At 37.7% G+C, this 23044-nt stretch overlaps 2 protein-coding genes across 6 annotated transcripts in view; one reads left to right on the forward strand and one right to left on the reverse strand.

Annotated features, from left to right (window-relative positions):
* cadm4 (cell adhesion molecule 4) overlaps positions 1-7005 on the forward strand; it is a 222230-nt gene extending 215225 nt beyond the window's left edge. For 3 of the 5 annotated variants that reach the window (XM_023330935.1, XM_005795938.2, XM_023330936.1), the window contains 2 exons: positions 1040-1168; positions 5114-7005. In XM_023330935.1, the coding sequence (XP_023186703.1) occupies positions 1040-1168; positions 5114-5223 (239 nt within the window). In that variant the 3' untranslated portion in view covers positions 5224-7005. Of the gene's footprint in view, positions 1-1039; positions 1169-3196; positions 3245-4882; positions 4962-5113 lie in introns of all 5 variants that reach the window. The other 2 variants (XM_023330937.1, XM_023330938.1) reach the window with 2 other exon arrangements.
* Positions 7006-13533: 6528 nt separating this feature from the next.
* LOC111608089 lies at positions 13534-18501 on the reverse strand. Its single transcript, XM_023330599.1, has 4 exons — positions 18402-18501; positions 15850-16219; positions 13673-14118; positions 13534-13550 (listed from the first exon to the last, which is right to left on the reverse strand). The coding sequence occupies exons 2-4, from the start codon at positions 16215-16217 to the stop codon at positions 13534-13536; spliced, it is 831 nt and encodes a 276-aa protein (XP_023186367.1). The 5' UTR covers positions 16218-16219; positions 18402-18501.
* Between the last annotated feature and the right edge of the window lie 4543 nt (positions 18502-23044).

Here is a 23044-nt window from a genome sequence, read left to right on the forward strand (position 1 = left end):
CAGATAACTGCCTGATCTGCACAATAAAGAAATCATACACTGATGCAATGATGAGATGAAAAATAAACTGACTGATGTCGATCAGTCTGGAGTTAGAGTTCTTTCCTGAGGCTTTGGTAAATCCTAGTCAAACCTGTTATAGAACAGTTTGTTACAGAAATGTTTAAGTGTGACAAAAAAACAGGAAAAACAGATAAAATCAGACGGGAGAAAATATTTTTTCACATCACAAACGTGCATATGTGACAAAACAAAGGGCTAATTTAGAAATTAAAGGTAATTATTTTACTCTTTTATCTAAGATAACCAGTAATCCCACCCATTAATTGCACTGCATTCTTCTGATATCATTGAGTGATAACGACTGCAACACACTGAGAGCATTCAAACTTTCTTCTCTTTTTCTTTATTAAACTGTGTTTTACTTTGAAGCCGTTTCTGAAGTTATTATAAGGTGTTTTTAGGCTTACAGTATTACATACTTGTGTTTTCATTTCCATCTAAAAATGGTCATAGGTTTTTCAAGCCTTTTATCTCCTCTAGTTCATTCGGGGTTGATTTTTTTTTTTTGAAGGTTGCACTACATGGATTCTAAACACACTTAAAGTTTCCATCACTCAATCTGTATTGTTCTCCTGACAGGTGCTTGGAAGAAGTGTCTTTGTAAAGGCTGACTACCTTATTTCTTTATTCACTCTTCTCATTTTTCCTTTTTCTCACTCATTCAGATTGTCTGGCATTCTGTGCAGTGGGGGGTGATGAAGGGTGATAATGCAAGTTGGGTGGGAGATATCGAATTTTTTTTTCTCACGTCTTGCTCCTGGTATCCCCCCATGTTAACGTTTTAACGGGCTTTCTTTGACCTCCCCTTTATGTCCTGCTTTCATTTTGATCCATCTATTTCTTTGTCTCAGTTTCTTTGCCTGGAGTCCTCTGTTTCTTCCATTTATCTGCATACGTTCCTATTAAATTACCCAACGCTGAACTGATGCACAGTTTTTCTCTTTTTTTCTCTCTCTTTTGCTTTGTTCTTTTTCAGACCCCGGCGCAGTGGTTGAGACTCACAGCGCAGTACCTTATGCAGTGATAGGTGGCGTTCTGGCCCTTCTGGTTTTCACCGTCATCTGTGTCCTCATTGTCACCATCTGGTGCTCTGTCCGGCAGAAAGGTAAAGTATAATATCAAATGCACAACACAAATATAACAAAATATTCTTTTACTACTGGCAAGGTTCCTTGCAGCTGTAGCTTTTGGTAAATTTCCTATTAAAAGTTTATTAGTAGTTGGGTACATCTAGATTCTGTGTAAACAATCATTTAAACTAACGCGTTAAAATTGTCAACAGAAACCAGGATGGATTGGATGCTCCTTTCTGGCAAAGCGCTATCCATAATAAATGATCTTGGCCCGAGAAGCCAAAGAGAAAGGGTGGAGCAGGAAAGACAGGCGTAACCTAGATGTTTTATTACTGTATGTTAGTGCATCAAGACTCAAAGGAAGTCTCCCACTGTTTTCTATCTTTATAAGTGCCCCCATTATTGCAAGTGTTACACTATGTTGAGCAGCTGCCAATAAATTATTTAGGAGTAGGGCGACTAGCTGCAAACAGGATAACTCACCCAATGGCCAGACAAGCTGTCTGTCAACATCCACCATGACTTGACCGCCAATCAGCAGAGAGACAGCACTGTTACAACCAATAAATGTTGAGACAGGGGCCATTAGAGCTTTGTCTTTGGTCCATTGTAACTGTCAACATGTCAGTCAACCTCTATGGTAAGGAGAAATAGAGTGTCACTCACTTTGTGACTGAAAGGACTCTTCAGCTGGGAGATAACTTATGCTGGTGTTGCTTCTGTATTACACAAGCCTTTTTCTCAAAACAGTTCCTCATCAGCTTGCAAAGACAAGCTCCTCTCTGAGTTACATGTAGCTGCTTATTCAGTTGAAACCAGATAGAGAAGTACAGCGTTGTTGAAGATGCAGTAAAAGGTCCGTTCCAACCTAAATCACTGTCTAGGAATTTCCTTGTAGCAAATACACAGTTGAGACCTGACGTTAAAAAACATGCAGCTTACTTTTAAACATGCAGCTTACTTTTTTCTGTTTTTTTTTCTTTTCTTTTTGTAAGGGTCTTATCTTTGGGAAAATTAAGAGTATTTCTGTTTGCTGAATGCCAAAGTAATATTTTTCTTTTTTAGATTTTGAAAACCTTTCTCGTTTTCAAAAGAATATAAAGAAAGTACATAAAGTACTTCTCCTTAGTATTTGCTGGAATTGCCTTTTAAACTGTGCAGCTTGTGTAAAATGTTCTGTATGTCCTTCCACTATGGATCCACAATAGCGTGCTGGAGTATTTGGCTCATTCCTCCTGACAGAACTGATGTAACAGAGGCAGATTTGTAGGCTACCCTGCAACACATTTTCCATGGAGCTGAAATCAGGGCTTTATGATTGCGCTCCAAAACATTTCATTTGTCATCCTTAAGCAGTTTGTAATTAATTTGTCTGCATGCTTGTGGCCATGATCCATTTAGAAGACCCATTTGCGCTCGTTCTTTAGTATTCTTCCACATAGTGTTCTCTGTTACTGGGGGCATTTGCAAACTGCAGTCTGGCTTTTTATGTTGCTTTTGGATTATGATTTCTTCCGCTCTACGTAGCTTTTCAGTGCTTGTCCATCCAGGACTTACGTCATTATTGATAACCCTCTGAACACCCTCTTACCGGCTTCAGACAGCATCTTCATACAGTCTTCTGCTTTTGTTCTACGGTTGATATGCACACATTTCAGCAGATCCCATCTCTATCCTCAATGGTATGATGAGTGGACTTTTCCCATGGGGTTTGTCCCTTGGGTATACATGTTTGCATAGATGAATGTCAACATGTGTCATCTTCTGGGGCTTTCCAATTTGTTTATATGCATACTAATCTTAGTGAAGTTGAACTGGCTACTTTAAATAACTTCATTAAAAAGATCTATCTCATTATTCTGGCATTTAGCAAGTAGAAATAGTATTTGAAATAGTACCAAACAGAAAAAATTAAGTATTTATTTGAACACTAAATCTGCATTGCGGAACAAAAGATGGCCTGAGTCAAAACAAAACACATAAATCAAGTGTTGGGCATCTTCTATTCTTAAAAGTTAAACACATGAGAGACACTTCATGGGTTTTGTTCTCTTTTCTAGCATAGCCACTACTGCAGAAACATCCCTTGGCTGAAGTCCAGTGAAAAGGTTTTGTATATGCAGAATAAAACTATAACTTCTATAAGAACCAATAATATTAACTCTTTGATTAAATTGAATAATTATTGGAGCTTTTTCACTAATATAATTTGGAGTTAACTTATTAGTAATCACACTAATCTGTAATGATTAGTCAACAGAAAAATAAAACATCAAGCATATTATTTAACCCTAAAAGAGACATGTCTCTGGGTGTGAAAATGTATAAGACTAATTAAAGTTTAACAGGTCAAAGTTTTCCCTCCCTCTCTGGAGATTATAGAAAGGGTTGAATCTGATTTTCAGCAATACTCCTTGACGGTATTTTCTTTAGTAAAAAGAAAAAAAACGGGGACACTGATTCTGTGAGGCCCTTAAACACATCATATTCTTCTTTTTAAAAACTTCTTTACCATGATATGCAGTTCCTTTCTCCAGTCTGGATGTGGCTGTTTCCTTTCACTGACTTTTGGTTCTCACCATTACATTTCTCAACTCTGTTTACATGGAAGGCATCTTAGCACAGTTGATTTTTGGATCTTATGCTACAAAATCAGGCTCATTTTGACTTTGATTGACATGAGTCTACTATACGTTAGACAGATAATAACAAAAATACTTTATTTTCCTATTACTTGCTTGAGCTTGAACCTATCTCCTGATGGAAAGAGTTTCCTATTCTGTCCAGTTTCATAGATGGAACTCAATATTTAATTTATTATCTGTATAATTTGTTTATATAATTTGTTAATTAAAGATGGTTGTAAAAGTTCTCTAAAAATGATTTTTTAATAAGGTCATGTACTGATGTCTGCATAGTTTTTAAACATTTTCAATTTAAGGCCTTAGACAAATGAGCCTAACTTTCCTAAACAGACTTAAGTTATCTTCAGTTATATCTTAAATTTTATTCATTTCATCATTTTTATTTTATTTTTGGTGTTTATATCATCATGTGCTGCAGTTCTGGCTATTATTACATTTTGACAAAATCAGAAAGCCCTTGATGTAGCCCTGAATTTAAAGCAGGTTATTTGGCCTTCTCGTAAACCCTTGAACAAAGATTTTCTCCCAAAACAGGCTTTTTATAGTTTCCTCAGGGAGATGAAATCAAATTGTTCTTGTTAGTCATTTGTGACCAGCTGCTTCCCCTAGAAAGAAATACTCTGTTTTAAAAAACTTTGACTTTAAATCAGAACTTCTTGACTTACAATCATGAACAGGTTTTACTGTGTTTGAAGGTGTTGAATCTAAAGGTGTACGAACAATGGAGCATGTCAGAACAGCTATTATTATGTAGTTATTTTATTATTATTATGCATGTATACAGGAGGTGCAACCGCAGCAGAATCATATCCATCTTCATATGTCCTGAAACCAGATTAAAACGTGTTTTGTGAAAAACGGTACCCCAAACAAACCCCCTGGGTTATTTTTTTTTAAATAAGTTTGAATAGTTTTGTGGCTGATGCAAGCAAAATTTTGTTCTCCTGCACTTAACATTACCTCCACCCTTTTCTACCAATTTTTTCTTCTCTCCTTCTCCTTCTTTTACTCTGTCTATAATTCTCTCTTTTTTTCTATTACCTTCTCCTCCTCCTCTGACTCCATGCGTCCATCCACCACCTCTAATTTTCTGCCCCGTAGGCTCATACCGTACACGAGAGCCTATTCTTGCCTGGTATTGACCTAACAATCAGTAAACTAATGGATTAATCAGTTGTAGGTATGGAACACAGTAATATGAGCGCTGATTGGTGTGAAAACGCTGCATGGCGCTGCAATGATCATGACGCTTTGCCACCTAACCACCCCCCTACAATCTCCTTCTTTCTTTCTCTTTCTTTCTCTCTCTGTTCTCTCGCTCTTCCCATCCAGGTTCCTATCTCACCCATGAGGCCAGCGGCTTGGACGAACACGGTGAGGTGCAGGAGGCTTTTCTCAACGGGAACGACGCCAGCCAGGGCAAGAAGGAGTACCTACTGTAGCCCTTCATTTTGTTAATCCCTTCTCTTCTGACCTCATACCCCTACCCCTCCCGCTCCCTGCCTCCAACCTTATATACAGTATATATATAAATACAAATACACACACACACGAACACACCCCAACACTCCGACACAATTCGCCATAACAGGCAGCCTTCGGAAAGCGACTGTACTACACATAGCCAATCCATCACACTCCATTCCACTCCATCTCCTCCATATACACTCGCATAACCCAAGAGACAGACCGAGAGACGGAGAGCCGCTCGGCCCCACCAGACATCAACGACTGTGCAATATACAGAACTGTAAGTCCCGGACTGCTGGAGAGAGCGAAAGAGCGGCGACGGAGTGAAGTGAATGTAGGCAAAAGCGAAATGATCCCATAATTATTTAGATCAAGAAGGAAGAGGGCCACACAATGAAAAGTGGCCCCTTTCTGCCTCGCCTGTGCAGCCGCCAAAGTGGAAGGGGAATTAGACGCAGATGACTGCTGTAATTCACCGCCTGGAGAATAGAAGAATCTATTTCACAAAGCCCAATCTCTAACCGAAGGGGACAGCAGGAGAGCTGCGCAGGGAGGGTGGGGAAGGAGGTGGCGAGGGGAAACTTGAGCAGAAGCTACTTTGTGCTTGATGGTAAATTACAGAGATTTTTCATATTACGGTTGTATCTCATCGACGAAGCACAGCTTGTCCATAATTCCCTACCAAAGCTGCGAGAAGTATCTGGATTGTGGCAATAAGCTGAATTTCTTGTTGTTTAGCTAGTTTTAAAAGAAAACTTAAAGTGATCCCCCTCCTTTCAGTTCAAGAGTGAAACAAAAAGGTGATTCTCAACATCCTCTCCGTACACCTGTTACCATGCTCTCCTCCCTCTCTTTCAGTCCCTCTTCTTCTCAGTGTTTCCCCCCCTCTACCATTCCCCTGTTGTTGGCCCCGTAATAATGAAAGGATTAGCGTCGGGCTGCGTTCCCAAGAAGGAAGAAAGGAATATGACTTGCAGAGGCATTAAAGAGAAGCTTAATTATTTTAGAATGTCATTAAGAGGATAAAAAGGTTTAAAAAGTTCCAATAAGAAAAAGAGGGGAGCTGTCAAAAAGGAGCGAACAAGAGAACAAAACCGGCGTATGCAGCTACATGCACACATCCATACATACACGTCCACAGAACAAGTATACATATCTCTGAATTCTTTGTTTGTATAAAAAAGAACAGTGACATGAGTTAAATTAAACTTTTAAGAATTAAGAAAACTGTTTACTATTGAAACGCATTATAAAGCAACTATACTAACACAGAATATTAGCCTTTAGAGGTGCAACACCGAACAAACTACTGTCCAGTGATCTTTAAAGAAAATATAAAAATGAAAAAAAAATTGTCTTTATGAAAAAAACAGAGGTCTTATTGATTTTTTTAAATAATTATTGCTATTATTTGAACAATTCTGATTGTTGTTACTGTTATTATTATTGCCGTTGTTATTATTATAATTGTAAATGTTAAAGAAATGTACACTTCCCATGGTTTTTGGTTTTTTTTTGTTTTACTGTAGAAAAAATAAACTTGCTGTCATTTTTCACTCTTTTTCCTCTTTACCTTTCCTCTCTTTCCCAGTATTTCTCTCTCTTTGTCTCCTGTGCCTAGTTGTCTCTTCTCCTGTCTTTCACACCTGTTTATTTTAGAGTCCATGTGCCACTGTTGATATATATAGCTAACTATTTCTTTATAGGGGAAAGAAACAAAGCACGACAAAATAAAAAAAAGAATACAAAAATAACCTCATCAGACTGATTCTTGTGTCTGTGTGATCAGCCGGTGCTGTTTGTCATTTAGAGAAACAGGGGGAAAGAAATGAATCATTCAGTTTTCATACCGCGGGAATTAATTTTCTGTTTTTGTCACATCACAACTACAAACTACAATGTCTTTTGATTTGATTTAACTTGACAGATCAGCACAAGTTATTGTTAATGATACATGGTTTTAAAAAAAAAAGCAATGTATTTGTGTTTTGGGTTTAGCAATGTTTGCTCTGTAACCTCAAATGAACTTCAGTGCAGCCAGTTGTCTTCAGAAGTCACCCATTAAGAGCGTCCACTTGCATGTAATTTAATGTTGAAGCCATCTGTATTGTGAGTGGTGCAGAGATTTCATTTGTAGGAGAACATTAAAGAACAAATAGCATCACAAACACTAAGGAACACATCACATTAGTTAAGAAGTGAGTTATATTGTGCTATTTTAAATGATTATTACTAGTTTTAAGATGCACTGTTGGCCAGCCCATCTAGGGACAAGTGCTGCGAATTAGCTGTTGCTGTAAGCAAAGCTAATAGCAATAGCAAGTTGCTATTAGCAAACATGGGGCTGCTGTTCTGTTCAGTTTGTCTATGTTGATGTGTGTCTTAAACTTAAATAAATAAATATGAACAAGTTTAGAAAAATCAAATCCCAAACTTTAAGCATTCTATAAAGAGACTATTAAATATATCCTCTAAAACTGAAATAGTTTGGTTTAAGTGCAAATATACTTCAACATGATCATAAATCTAAATTGACACTAAATGCAGAAGCTAAGTAGATCCGTTGCTCAGGTTGGAGAATGTATTCACTGGAAAACCATGACTTGTGTATTTAACACATCTGGCTCTTTGAGAGTTGAGCTGAAAAAACTTAGTTTGCCAAAAGCCATGTAGACATCAGACATGCAGAAAAAGGTGCTATTATCAAAGGAGACCAAAATTGAACCTGTTGACATGCATAACGCTATGTGTGGAAGAAAACCAACACTGTATATTACTACCTTGAACTCATCATCCCTACTGCAAACATGTTGGTGGCAGCATCATTCAGTAGGGATTCCTTTCCTTAGCAGGGAGTGGGAAAGGAATCAGTGGGATTCCTTTACCACTGATGGGAAAACGAATGAAGCTGATATTCAGGACAATTGTAAAAGAAAACATCTTGGAGAGTGGAAAACCTGAGACTGTTAACCTTTCAGCTAGATAATCACTTTAAACATACAGACAGAGATACAATAGAATGGGTTACAGTTTAGTATATTTACATGAGAGGTTGGCACAGTCAAACGCCAAGCCTTTATCATCCCGTGGCACCGACATTCTTCATTTAGATCTCACTCAGCCTGAGATATTTTACAAAGAAGACTGGCCAAAAATCAACACTGAAGATGTACAAATGGGAAAAAGACATAACTCAAAGGTTCTGCAACTAATTACACCAAAAGATGGCCCTAAAAAATATTGACTCTGGGGTGAATAAAAATTCACAGCATACAGGTTAGACAGCTCTCTGTAGGAAGCTTTGGCAAACTTTTTCTTTTCTGCGTTAGTAGTATGCATTGCTTTGTATTGGTTTATCACAGAGCATCTCATGGAAACACGTTGACCTTTGTTGTTGTAATGTGACAAAATGTGAAAAAGTTCCAGGATTCTGATTACTTTGAGAAAGTACAGAACAATCCAATTAACGGGGAATAGCAGAAATGTAGTCAGTAAGATAGATATTAAGAGGATGAAGGATGCTAACACTGGCAGCTCAGTCGAAATAAACAAAACACACATCTGCTGCCAGGTTAATGAATCACAAGAACAGATAGCAGGGAAGAAAGGGGGGACAGGAGGGTTGAGTCAGATGCACACAGAAAAATATGACTCTGCCATTAGCTTCCACGCAATCAATACCCGATTCTGTCGAGGAGCACTCAACATGTCCATCTGTGTGCAAGGCTAGATTTGAAAGCAGCTGGAGGTCACAAGGGGATGGATCGATGTGTTTCTCTCCCATTGATGCCGAAGCTCCACAGTCGCCTGTCATAAAGACAGATTGTCAAACGGCAATCAAAGTAATGGACTCGCCAGGCCCGACCGGCATGGGTTGACACTCTCAACTGCAAACAATTCAGCCGGTTCGAGACATATCTTCAGTTTATGATGACGCAAAGGGAGGTCTGGTAGCACCCGCTATCAGACCTGCAGTGGTCGATGAGTAATAAAACAGAGAATATTGTTCCTTTGAACGTCTTCCAGAGAGAAGTGTATACCCTTCAAGTAAATGTTTATTTTTTTTTAATGTAAGTTCTTTGTCTTTCATAATTTTTTCTTTAAAAAGGAGAGACATTAAACATTAAATTATATTTTTTCTTTTATATACTTCTTTTTAATCTATACTGAAAATTGCAATCAAGTTAAACCCTATCTTGCTTGCGTAACCTCATAGCACCGCATGTGCACATTAATTGACATTCCTGATAAAGATGTGAAAAAGTCTTAAAATAAATGTATGTTTTATAGCAGTTGCAAAATCTCAGACATGTTCTATAAAATAAATATACCAGAAGCAGGTTTTATGGTATTGATTGGAATGCTAGGGAAACTTAAATTTGTAATTCATGATGTCTTGTTTTCTCGATGACATCTAGTGACAGAGATCCATTAGTCAAAATCGTAAAGACATAAAAACATTAAAAAAAACTATCTGGGCACAAGAAAGTAAATTCTCTCCTAAAGGTGATCTTATTTATTAAAGTATTGACTCTTTATACCAACTTTAATTTCTCGCTATAGGAAGAAACTTTCTTGTTATATCGAGATTCTGCTCCTGTATTTAGCTTTTCTAGCCATAGACAGTTACTCAAATTGTGTATTTCACTGTCATTTACCTTAAACAATATCTCATTGGGCTTTCTGAAGGTGTTTCAAAGTTTTGATTTGGACTTTAGCTGTTTTATTTTGTGTCCAGTACCAAACTATATATAGAAGGATTGGTTTGTTTTGTTTATTACATCCCTTCTGTATAAATTATTTAGCCATAAAAAGACTTTAAACTAAAAGTTATAAACCAGTGTTCTGTCAACACAAAACAGACAACAAAACCAATTTAAAAAGTCTTTCGACACTTCGTTTGCAGAATTGCAATTGCAAACAGCTTGAGAGACAGAAAACCACAATATGACTCTATAAAACCTTTTATCAGAAAACTTGGCATAAAGATGAATTAAGTGGAGAATAATGCATCAAGTAAATCCTGTGTCAGGACTTTGCTAAAATTCTTTCTATTTCTTACAGACTTTACTTTCAGATATAGTTCATATTTTTTTTCTATGTCTAATCCTTTTTCTTTGGTCCTGCACCTGTCTACCTTTTTGATAAAACTTGTGTTCACATTGTTAAGCCCACAGTACACAATGCACAATAAGCTGTCATGGTCAGGTACAAGGCCTGGACAGGAAATGAGTGGAAAAGAATCGTGAACTTATTACTTTCCCTTGATGCAACATAGTGCATTGGAGCAGATGCACCGAGATAAAAAACTGAGTTTACCTGGAAGAAAACGTGTATTTCTCCAACTTCTTGAGCAAACATGTGTCCACACTGTTAAGCACAACTTAGGTCCTCCCACGTAAATAAATAAGTAAATAAAAAATAGGGAAATTAAAGACTTCAAGATGCCAATTATGATTTTGCAGAAGAGTTTGACTCATTGGAAAACAATCTAAAAGAAAGTTAGGCCTTGAAACCTTTACCCAACATAATCTAGTATGTTGACAGCCAAAAGCCTATGAATAATCCACATTATTTCTGATCTAGTTTAACAGTTTAATGACCTGAAACTGGCTCATGTCAGTGAATTTCACAGTTATGACCCATTTACTACATCATATTTCAGTTCTACGAGTTGCAGTAAATATCACACTTGATTGGATCTTGAGCTTATTTATTTTCTTGGCTGGAACATGGTACATTGGAACAGTTTTATCCATCTGTGAATGCAACCTGAACACATCTTTTGTTATTTTGCTTTTGTGACAGTGGGAATCTCACATGGCACAGACCGATGTGTACACAGTGATGATGCTGTTAGCATGAGGCATTGATTGAGGTGACTTGTGTATCTTGGTGTTGCATAATCAGGAAGCAGAAAGCTTTTAGACAAGCAGAGCAATCAAATGGAGAGCTGCACCACAGAAGAAAGGGCACTCTGATTCCTCTCTTCCTGTCTTTGTCCTTACCAAATTGCTCTATCAATAATGTGTTCCAATGTAGGCTTTTTGTAGTGACAGAAAACTCAACAGTGCCCATAATAAACCATAGTATAACTCTAACTACAAAGGAGTGCGATGTAGAGCAAGAATGAGAGAATAACGTTTCATTATGCTCACAAGAGGTTGCCCGTTCGGTACTTTGGAAATATGTTCTGTCTTCCATATTTTGTCTATCTTCAAGAAACTCTTTAAAGAGCATCTTCTTTCCGTGAACGTACCTGTACTTTCCAACCCTCTCTATCTCTTTTTGCAGTTTTCCCTATGCTGACATGATTTTTACAGTTGTTACTTGGTATTCACAAAGATTAGGGACCATAGCTACCCATCCATAAATACTTGAGACTCTCTTTAATAATGCTTGTAAGTGCCTAGTCAAACACCAAATATATCTTAAGATGCCATAAGGCACATAATGGTCTTATCACCAAAGCAGTAGCTAACATCCATTTCCCTGCTCTTGGGGATATAACCAGGGAATGGCAAGAAAAATAAATGGTGTTCAAAATGTCTGTTTTGCAAACGTCAGCCAACAACTTGTCAAGTAGCATTGTATCCAGGTATTTCAGCTTTCTCAGCTGCATTTTCTTTCTAAATTTTTTGCAGATATTTTCTATGAAAACATCTGCCAATAGGCACATTTTCTGTGCATAGTTTGGACTTTTGTTCTACAGAAAATCCATGGATAGGTGAGTCCTAAACCGTGAATTGGAGGAGGTCCACTGTACCCTATCACCTTTACTCCCTCTCGCATAGCCTGACTCACAGCTTTTCTTCTAATAAGCTTATTAATATCTTTGATATTAATTGCATTGCTACATCCTCATTTTTAAGCCACCAAATGAAGAAATGTGAATATATTCAAACCCTTAAATGTCTTCATGTTTATCATGGAATATTTTCTTTCAGGACAGCTCTGAACACACACCAAAAGCAGCAATTAAATTGTTTACATCAAAGCATAAATGTGTATCAAAAATCCCCAATCAAATTCCAGACCTAATTCAATTTGAGAGACTGTGGACTACAAAATTTTTGTTCACAGACATTCATTCAAAATTTGACAGACATTGGGGGAGGGGGACTGCTGAAAACCACACAACATTTTACTTACACTTTATAATTATGCACTACATTGATTTGGTCTGTCACATAAAGTACATATATACACACACGCACACATTTTGTAATATCACAAAATATGATGTACTTAAGGGTTTATTAACACTTTTACAAGGCATTGTACGTGGCTCAGTAAGGACAATTATGAGAGCTGATGAAGGTAAAATTCAAAAGAAATTGCTGGTTATTATCAGGACAAATCGAAGAAGCAAAGAAGAAAAGATGTCTTTCAAGACTCTATTCTATGAGCAGGGAGATGAATTTATCATATTTTTCTCCATCAGTGATTTCGTAACACCAACATGGTACAAGATGAACAATCCAATTATTGTGAGCAAGACCCTTTTTATTTCAAAAGAGCATCACATTGTATTCACAACTAAAGTCAAAGCAGCCTTGAATATTGTGTCATAACCAGGGGTTAATTATGCTTCGCCTACAATACCAGAATCTCCCTGGACTACTGTTATTAGGGAATGTTTAATTAGTCTCTGTCACACATATATCTACATCACTAGTTGTTAGCTTAGTGGGGATTAATAAAAGGAGAAGAATAAAGCCCAGAGGAAGGAGCAGTCAAAGGAAACAGGCATCTGTGATCAGGATAGTGGCTATCATCTGGAGACTTAATTTCCCTGACATTTCGTGTGGGACCTGATAATTAAATGACTTTTCTGTTTGCAAGTTAACTCATAATATGTACAGCAAGTGTTGATGATTAGATAAAAATGCTACAAAATATATTTTTTTGAATTAGGTTATTTGTTTTAAATATTTCTTTTGCAAACAGGATTGTTTACCTACTATTTGTGAAAGTGTGCACAAAATACAGATTTGTACCCTTTCAAAACTCAGGCCTCTGGGCGCACTTTAGCTTTGAGAGAATTTTTAGCTGAAGACCACGGAACTGTTTGCATTACCTCATGCAGTGCCATGTGAACAGACTTTCCTCTGAAATGAGAAAGTGAAGGCTGGAGGTTGGGAACAGCAAGTTGAAAGGATGCCTGCTGCTCCCCCACTTGCTTCCTTGGAGGAGTAAAGAGGATCGGGGGAACCAGAGTATATATTTGAAAGAGGAATATGGCACCTGCATGGGCCCAAAAAGGTAGATGGGTATGGGGGTTAAAAAGCAAGAGAGCCTGGATGATATAGAGTGGCAGGCAAAGCATAACCAAAAGAGACATGGAAAGGACCAGAAAGCGGAGCAAATGGGATCGTTTCTCAGGAATAGTATGGCTGAAAAGAGGCTTTTTTGGCTTACTGCACAGCAAGTCAAAGTAAATGGCCAGTAAGAAGAGAAAGGGCAGGATAAAGACGGTCATTCCATGAACGTAGACGATGAACTGCGGGCTTAGGATGGCATTAGGGGCACACACGCCCCAGTGGCTGCTGTGGATTTCTGCGTAGGTGAAGTTGCTCATATCCTCCACATAGAACTTTGACAAGAAACCTCCATATGGGAGGAACTTCCCAATTACCTCACGGTCATGAAAGTACCTTGGTACAGGGGTTGTTGTAAGAGGGGGTGAGGAAGTGGTCCAGTTGGCTTTTAGTCCATGACCTTCGGTGTTGAGACCAGAGCCGTCACTTCTGGAGGAGCTGAGGACGTCTGAGCCTATGAACTGGGCAAAGGACGAGAGAACTGACCCCAACCAGCACAACAGGACCACACACAGAGCTCGGCGACGGGTCACCACTGAAGAGTATCTGCCAAAAAGTTATAAAAATGTTAGAGTAAGTTCTGAAATTAGACACTGGTCTATAATAAAGATATCTGGATGACTTGACTTGTGACTTGAAATAGCTCTAATGCCGTCAGTGTCAACAACTGATGTCTCAATTAATATGCAACATCACTTAGAGGAGTGCATTGTAACTCCTCTAAGTTACAATGCACAGTTATTTGTGAAATTTGCATTTCACAAATAACTTGTGAAATGCAAACATGCAAAACAAATGCTTAATTGCCCCGTAAAGAGAATTTCAAAGTAACATATTTCAGTAAGAGTTTTATTTTTGCCAATTTGTGTCATTTCCAGATCAGGGTGGACTTGCTATGAAACCATGTGGCAAATCCTCTGCAGGACTGTGCAAATTTTTGGCCATTTCTGTATGAGTTTCAGAACGGCAGCACATACAGCAGCCTCTCATGCTCCAGGAAAACAATGTATATGCTTTTCTCTATGCACCATAACAGAGACAGCTTTTTCTGTCTTTATATGGAGACAAGGCAGGCATTCAATTTTGCATACAGGATTGTGAATGGCTTTGTGTGAAGGAGTGTGCTGTGTCGCCAAGTGCTGAGCAGGGCAACCCAATTGGCCGAATTGGCTGAGTGAAGACTGACATAATCCAGGATTGTGCTTGAAGGAAAGCTGGGCTGCAGAGGTGTTTTCCTTGCATGGCTTAGAGCCGATCTGCTGGAAACAACAACATCTATGCTTTTCCAGCTAATGTTTGTCCTCTGGATAACTTGATGAATTATTCACAGCTGCAAATACATGAGCAGCATGTACACCAGGCTCATAAGGCAATACTGTGCTTTTTTGTTTATGACTTCTTAAAGGTGGGCATTTTTCCCCAGCCTCTTTTGTACTGTTGCATCATGAACACTGACTTTGGCACATGAGGCTTACAGTGATTTAGATGTTGTTCAAGGTCATTGTGTGACTTAGTGGATGAGATGTGCGTTGGCTGGTCACTCCAGGAAAGATTCATCACTGTGAAAAGTTTTCTGCAATTATGGACAATGGCTCTCACTGTGGTGCACTAGAGTCTCAACCTCTTAAAAATGGCTTGGTAATCCTTTACATACTGATGGACAATAACTGTGTTTCTCACCTGTTCAGAACCCAATGTGTTCAATGTCAGACAGATTTTATTTAAGTGATTTCTTGATTTTACATGTATGGTAGTAATCAGGGCTAAGTTTGGCTGGTGAAATTAAACAACAGTTTCATTAGTGCCTAATTAATGATTCCCCAAAAGAGGTTGGGGATATAAATGCTGCATTTGTATTTAGTCAGACTGGATTTATTTGAAGTTTGAATGCTTAGCTGGGTTCTCTCGAGTCTAACAGCATGTTAATTTGTTACTCTGAACTGCCCTTAAGAAGCTATAGGCACCAGGTTAATTTTGAATTATTAATTATACTATCATGTTTGTTGGATTTTAGAGTAATGTTTCTAATCTAAATCAAAATGATAGAAGAAAACATTCAAAATGTTTGTCTTCATTTGTGCTGATTTATTTTGAACAGAGTTGTTGGTATTGGTACCTAGATTTTGAACTTTTTCACACTAAAGAGAAGCACCACGACTCCCATGTTTGCTTCTTGATTGAGAATATTTTATGTACAACATCTGACTTATACATTTTCCAACTTGGAAACTTTTTATGCTCAATTTGGATGTTGATTCTTTTATTTGTCAGACTCACCTGTCTGCCAAATGATGCTGCAAGTGGGTGTCCAGTGTGAGCAGCATTAACAGGAACATGGTAAACTGTCGGATCAGCAAAGGGCAACACACCAGTGTCATGCATGTGTAGAGACAGTGGGGTGTTCGCAGGTTGAGCAGCAGAGTTAGAGGAACTCCCACTGCCCCACCCACGGCCCCAACACAGCCCAGGCACAGCCGGAGACAGGATGAAACACTTCCAGGTTGTACCCCGCCACCCTGTGCTTCCTGGTGGACATCAGCCACAGCTCTGCTGCTGCTGACCGCCATGCACAATCTCACACTGACCACAATCAGAAATAAAGAAAGAGTGCACTGGCAGAGGGAGTACAGCCAAATGAACTCCATTTCTGAAAGGAAACAAACAAAATAAAAAAGTTATTTAAAAGTCGAAAAATAGATTAGAAAAACTTTAAGTTTAAGAAAAAGTTAAAGAAATGTGTTTATATCAGTGCTTATGCAAATGCAGCTTTGTTTACTCCTACAGTAGCTGCTGGCAGCGCCCTGAGTGCCCACAGAGGTCTTCCACAAGAATTGCTCAAGCAGCATAGATTGTTAAAAGAACGGTCAAACACAAATAGAAAGCCAAAGGAGAGAGGGAATATGAATGAGAAAAGAGTGACAAAGAGTTGAGGAAATATTGAGGTTAAGCACACTGGGTTCATGTGCAGAATACTTAAAACATCTGGCAAGAGTGCAGGAGAAAGTATTGAAAGATGCAAGTTTGTCCTCCCAACGTAAAGAGAGTAGATTTTTTGATAGGTATTGGAGAACTGGAAACGTGCCCGGAGAGTGAAAAGGTCAGGCTGGACCACACTTGACAGAACTTCTCCTCTGAGGATGTGAGCTCCATGCAAACACACAACAAGCACCAAGCTGGGTGGCAACACAATGTTAACACTGCTTTTTCCATTTTCCTTTCTTTCATAGTGTTGACCTTGTTTCATTTCTCCTGTGCAGTGCAGCCATTCTTTCACTTACTATCTCTCAGACACAAATAGGTCCAAACATTTAAAGTGCCAAGCAAAAGTATTCATGTAATACAAAGATCTACACAATTCATCTCACATTTTATCAAGCTATCTTCACAAAATCTTCAATGTATTCCTCTTAGATTTCATGTAGTAGACCTACACAAAGTAGTGCATAGTTGATAAGTTAAAAGAAAAGGACACAAGGTTTTCAAAATGTTTGACAAATCAAAGTGTAATTAACTCCTTTTACTCTGACACGCCTAAATAGAAGTAAGTCAATTTGCCTCCAGAAGCTTAGTGAGCTGAGTGTGCTGTGGTGATGCAGGGGTTAAGCACAACCCATGTGTGGAGGCCTTAGCTACTCCTCGACACGGCAATTGCGGGTTCGATTCCCGGCTTGGCGACCTTTGCCGCATGTCTTTCGCCTTCTCTCATTACCAACTTTCCTGTCAATTAACTATCAAATAAAGGCTACTAGAGTCAATAAAACCTTTTAAAAAAAGAAGTTTAGTGAACTAGCAACCTCATGAAGACCAAGAGACACAGTTGACATGTCAGTTGGATATTTCTAAATTAACAATCAGCCAGAATGGAATGGAATATAAAAGTATTTTCAGGTGTTAGATCTGGACAAGTCAAAGTCCAGACCTAAACTAACTTCATAATCTGTGGCAAGACTTGAAAACTGCTGTTCAGAGAAGCTGTCCATTGCAATCTGACTGTGTTTAAGCTATTTTGCAAATAATCGTAGGACGAAAGTTCAGTCTTTTGACATGTAAAGCTTGAAAATATTTTTAGCATTAGAAGGAGCAAAAGGTAATTCAGTAAAATATTATACATGGGGCTACAATAGCACATCACCCTTTTGCCATGTATAATTTTCCTTCTGCTTTACAATTATGTACAAATAAAACATACAGCAGAATCCTTCAAACATACATTAACATTTGTGGCTGTTACAGAACAAAATGTGAAAACGTCAAGAGGTGTGAATACTTTTTTGGGCACTGCTTGCACACCAGTCAATTACACCAGTTCACTTCTCTGCCTCGATAAGTAATTTTCAGCATTCATAATGATTGGCAGCAAGTTTTAGTACAATTTCCAAATAAACGTTAAAAAAAAGCAAAGCTCAGGAAGATTCAAACAGCAGATTTGCTGCCTCGTTATGTGACTTGTCTGTTCAATGTAATTAGTTTGACCTTTTCGAAACATTTGCAGTGAGACGTCACTTCAGTAGTAGTCGTGGTTTGAATAACTCCTATATTCCACTTCATAATCACTTTATACAGTCGTCTCCTGTCTCTCCATCTGAAGTGCTTGGGCAGAATTGATTTACTGACCTAATTATTAAGCTTTAATCCTCTGTGTGAATTTTCAATTCAAATTGTTAGTTGGAGTCTTGGAGTGTAATTAATTGTCTTCATTCATCAATTGATCTCTTATAATTAATCAAACTTTTCAGCAACTGGTTAAAAAGATATGAAAAGGTCATAGTTACCCAGATGTTTGTGTGATTTCAGGAAGGCAATCAGAAGAAAAAGAAAAGGACTATTACCTGTTTAAGGCCCTGTGATGAGGTTGATGCAATATACAAGGCTCTTATCGGTCTTCTTTAAGTCTAATCTGTCTTTTTTTTTATTTCCCTTTAGGATCTCTGTCCCCTCCTCACTCTGCCTACACCCTCACTGACACAATGAACCTGATTTATAAACCTCCTGCTTATCAACCCACCTTCTATCTCTCTCCTGTCTCTGCAAACATATCAATTGTGTCAATGTTGGAGCACAGCTGCCCTTTCCATCTAAGATGTGCAAAGGGCAACAGCACCTCTGCCATCCAGACACCTATGCAAATAAAGGAGCACAGGCACACACTAAAATAAGGTAAAGGAAAGAGAAGCCATAATCACTCAATTTTCACTCGTTTTTTTCTTTCTTGTTTCAGTTTGTGTGGGATGGTGGAGATAAGAGCTCTTAATCAGTATGCTATTTTGTAGGTGGAATGAATGAAGAATCAAATTTAGAACACCTATGTTGTATTCACCAAAATCTGTCACATTGAAAAAGCTAGAAAATATTTTTGTGTATAATCCTGATCAAACTAGCACTTTAGTTATAGTACAATCTCATTACTAAGACTTCAATTATCATTCATCCATCTATCTATTTTCTGTACACCTTTGTCTCTTAGACGGGTGCTGGTGCCTATCTCCAGCTAACGTTCCGGGCGAGAGGCGGGATACACCCTGGACAGTCTATAGCAGGGACACAGGCAACACAGAGACAGACATGACAAACAAACATGCACACACACACTCACACCTAGGGAGAATTTAGAGAAACCAATTAACCTAACAGTCATGTTTTTGGACTGTGGGAGGAAGCCGGAGTACCGGGAAAGAAACCACGCATGCACAGGAAGAACATGCAAACTCCATGCAGAAAGACCCCAGGCTGGGAATCAAACCCAGGATCTTCTTGCTGCAAGGCAACAGTGCTACCAACTGCACCACTGTGCAGCCCCTTTGATGATCAATAAGTAACAAATAATGATCAATTACTTTAAATGTTAAAAAAATGTCTAAATTAGCAAAATAAGATATATTTATTAAAACTACTTTAACTAGTATTGACAGACATTCTGACAAAGCTTTTTGAAAATAAACATTTAGCAAGGCTATCTGCTCCTGAAATTTTGAGATTTCTGGTGTCCACTTATTTAAAACAAGGTTAATTTGATTATATCTAAAGGACATTTTGAAAGTATTGGAGAAAAGCATTTCTGTAGGTTGTGTAGAGGAATATACTTACATTAATGTTTAAAATGATGTTGTTTGGTTGGTTCACACTAAGATATGTTTTAACCTAAAAGAAATGTACTGTGTCAAATGGACTGGGTCAATATGACCTAGAAGTCAGGAAGGAGTTCAGATTTGGAGAGATGTGGAATAACAATCACTTAAGAGAGGAAAGTTGTTAATTTAAGCTGTTGTGCAAGAAAGTTCTGGTAACCGATCCTTCCCCTGCTCGCCTGTGAAGGAACTGGGCTGGAGCCCAAGACTTGGGAAAGAACCTCTGTTTAGACAGATAAGGAACAAACAATTTGACTAATAGTTCGTTTGAATTGGAGCAGATGTTGAGGTCAAGAGGTCTCTAATTATTCCAGGAGGTCAACTAATAATTCTCGGAACTTCCAATACATATCCAGTGTAAAACGGAGCCAGAAGTGCTACGCACATGGAGGGGAGTAACGCCATGGGTCAAAGCTTCCCAATACACACCAGTTAAGCTGGGACTCTATAAAAAACTGATGTCAGAAGTAGAAGTCGAGAGATTTTGGATTTCTGTAACGATGTGAATGTGATGTTTTGGTTCCACACATGTGCATTAAAATCTCTTCCCTTTCGACTATGGGCAGAAGGAATTCCGAGTCACGTGTATATCTTTATTTATACATTCCATGAGTTTAGGCACCTTTAAATTTATCCATAGTTGAAAGGTTAAGTCGAAAGTTTTCACATGCACTATAACTCTACATAAGCACTTAAATTAATCCACTGATTTTGAAATATTCAGACAAATAATTTAAAAAAAGCACCTTTAACAACAACTAAGGAATAAAGCTCAAAGCTACTGCAATTCTTTATTTATACTTTAGGAATGTTCATCTTTCATTTTAATGTAATGCAAATGATTTTCCTTGAACTGCAGAGTGAAACCTTTAATGCTCAAAGCCCAAGTCTGTGCACAAATTATTCTACCAACAGCGCCATGCTCCAGGCAGGGTCACACTGACCTGAATCAACAAACTGCCTTTCACAAAAACACATATCCATCGTGGATATGAGGTACAGAAATCAGACTAGTAACTTCAATCCTGATGGAGTCTTAAATGTAAGTACTGTTTATCTTGGAATTAGGTCCTAAAGGAGCCTTGTTGAAAAAATTTAATTAAATTTAATGAGCAGAAAAATAAAACAAAGAATTGTGTTTATAGACTTTCACTTTAAATATATATATATTAAAACTACGCCATATACATTATTAATAATATATATATATATATATATATATATATATATATATATATATTTTTTTTTTTTTTTTTTTTCCCTTCTCACCCACCGCGGGTGGTTCTTATCCTCTGAGCTCGGGTCCTCTACCAGAGGCCTGGGAGCTTGAGGGTTCTGCGCAGTATCTTGGCTGTGCCAAGGACTGCACATTTCTGGACTGAGATGTCTGATGTTGTTCCTGGGATCTGTTGTAGCCATTGGTCCAGTTTGGGGGTGACTGCCCCGAGGGCCCCGATGACCACAGGCACCACTGTGGTCTTCACCTTCCAGGCCCTCTCCAGTTCCTCCCTGAGGCCCTGGTATTTCTCTAGTTTGGGGGTGACTGCCCCGAGGGCCCCGATGACCACAGGCACCACTGTGGTCTTCACCTTCCAGGCCCTCTCCAGTTCCTCCCTGAGGCCCTGGTATTTCTCTAGTTTCTCGTGCTCCTTTTTCCTGATGTTGCAGTCGCTTGGTATTGCTACATCTATCACAACGGCTTTCCTCTGTTGTTTATCCACTACGACAATGTCTGGTTGGTTCGCCATTACCATTTTGTCTGTCTGGATCTGGAAGTCCCACAGGATCTTAGCTCTGGCGTTCTCCGCCACCTTTGGGGGTGTTTCCCACTTTGATCCCGGGGTTTCCAGTCCATATTCTGCACAGATGTTTCTGTACACTATGCCTGCTGGCAGGGAAAGCGTACATGGAACGACATATATATATATATATATATATATATATATATATATATATATATATATATATATATATATATATATATATATATATATATATATATTTGTTTATTAATAGTGGTTGGTGACAGATTATATATAATTGGTTTTTGAAGTCAGAGATTACATGAAAATTAATTACATTTTGATTACATATATTAAAGACTCCAATAACAATGTTGAACTAAAAATTATGAGGTTCATGAAGTAAATTGTATGGGAGAATACTTAATTTCACATGTTCGAACTAATTAACATTGCATTTTAAAATTTGATGTTATTTACATTAAACATTGACGACATTAAGCAATGTTTTTTTTATAGTTCAATGTAACAATTTGCAGAAATAAACAAAACTCATTATGACACATATTGTATAATATGTCTGCGTCTATATTTAAATGTATAAAAATATTATTTGAAGTTTAATTGTACTTGCAAATGTACAACCTTCTAACCATTCATTTTTTGCATAACTTAGTTTATTTTGTAAAAATACAATACAATAAACAGCTTTGCAAATAAACAGAAAATGAAAAACAAAGTAAAATATTTAGTATAAACCACCTGGATATTATTATATTACTAACTAAATGCTTGCAAGACAGAAAAATAGTGTGCAACAAATAGAGGTGCACAGTATAATGAATCACATTGTCAATATTTACAGTGCCACATTTGCATGATGATGAGTTAATACTAAGTAGAACTGTTTTTCTGCAGGTTATGTGTATATTATGTATATACACATAACCTGCATCTTAACTCGAGTCGAGCAAATCTCAATCTCGTTGTAATCTGTTGATGACAATGACAAATAAATCTTATCTTATTTTATCTTTATCTATCTTATCTTTTCTATATTTACATCTGCAAATCTTTAATTTAGCCTATTTTTCTTAGCTCAAACTGTGATTGGATGGATAAAAGTTACTTTCAAGTGTTGCAACACATTCTCATTTTAATTTCAGTCTGGACTTTGACTGGACCATTGTAGCACATCAGTATACTTTGAATTAAATACCACAATTCCACTGTAGTTCTGGTTAAGTGTTTAGTGAACATCCATCCCAGCTTCAAGCCTCGCTGAAGAACGGAAAAGCGTTTTGAAAAGCATCACCACAATGTTTCACAGTAGAAATGAAGTGTTCATTTCACTATTTAGTAAGCAATTTCATGTAGGTTCAAAATGGGTAACTGAATTAAGGATGATATTTTTAAAATTACAGAAAAAACATAATCTTTAAAAGTTAAAGGTTCATAGCATTGAATTCTGAAGACATGTTTACTCTAGTATTTATTTACGTATTGAATTAAACGAGATTGAAGACAATAGGCATGGTAAATAAAGAAGAATAACTGTCAACTTTCCATGTGTCTTTATGTGGCTATTTCACTTTCTGTTTTTTT

This window comes from Xiphophorus maculatus, chromosome 3 (genome assembly GCF_002775205.1).
Source record: "Xiphophorus maculatus strain JP 163 A chromosome 3, X_maculatus-5.0-male, whole genome shotgun sequence".
NCBI classification, from domain to species: Eukaryota; Metazoa; Chordata; class Actinopteri; order Cyprinodontiformes; family Poeciliidae; genus Xiphophorus; species Xiphophorus maculatus.

Coding starts and splice junctions, on each gene's coding strand:
- LOC111608089 (XM_023330599.1), bottom strand. CDS start 16,217: ATGGAGTTCATTTGGCTGTACTCCCTCTGCCAGTGCACTCTTTCTTTA. Junction 14,119..15,849: donor CAGCATCATTTGGCAGACAG/GTGAGTCTGACA, acceptor ACTTTTTGGCAG/ATACTCTTCAGTGGTGACCC.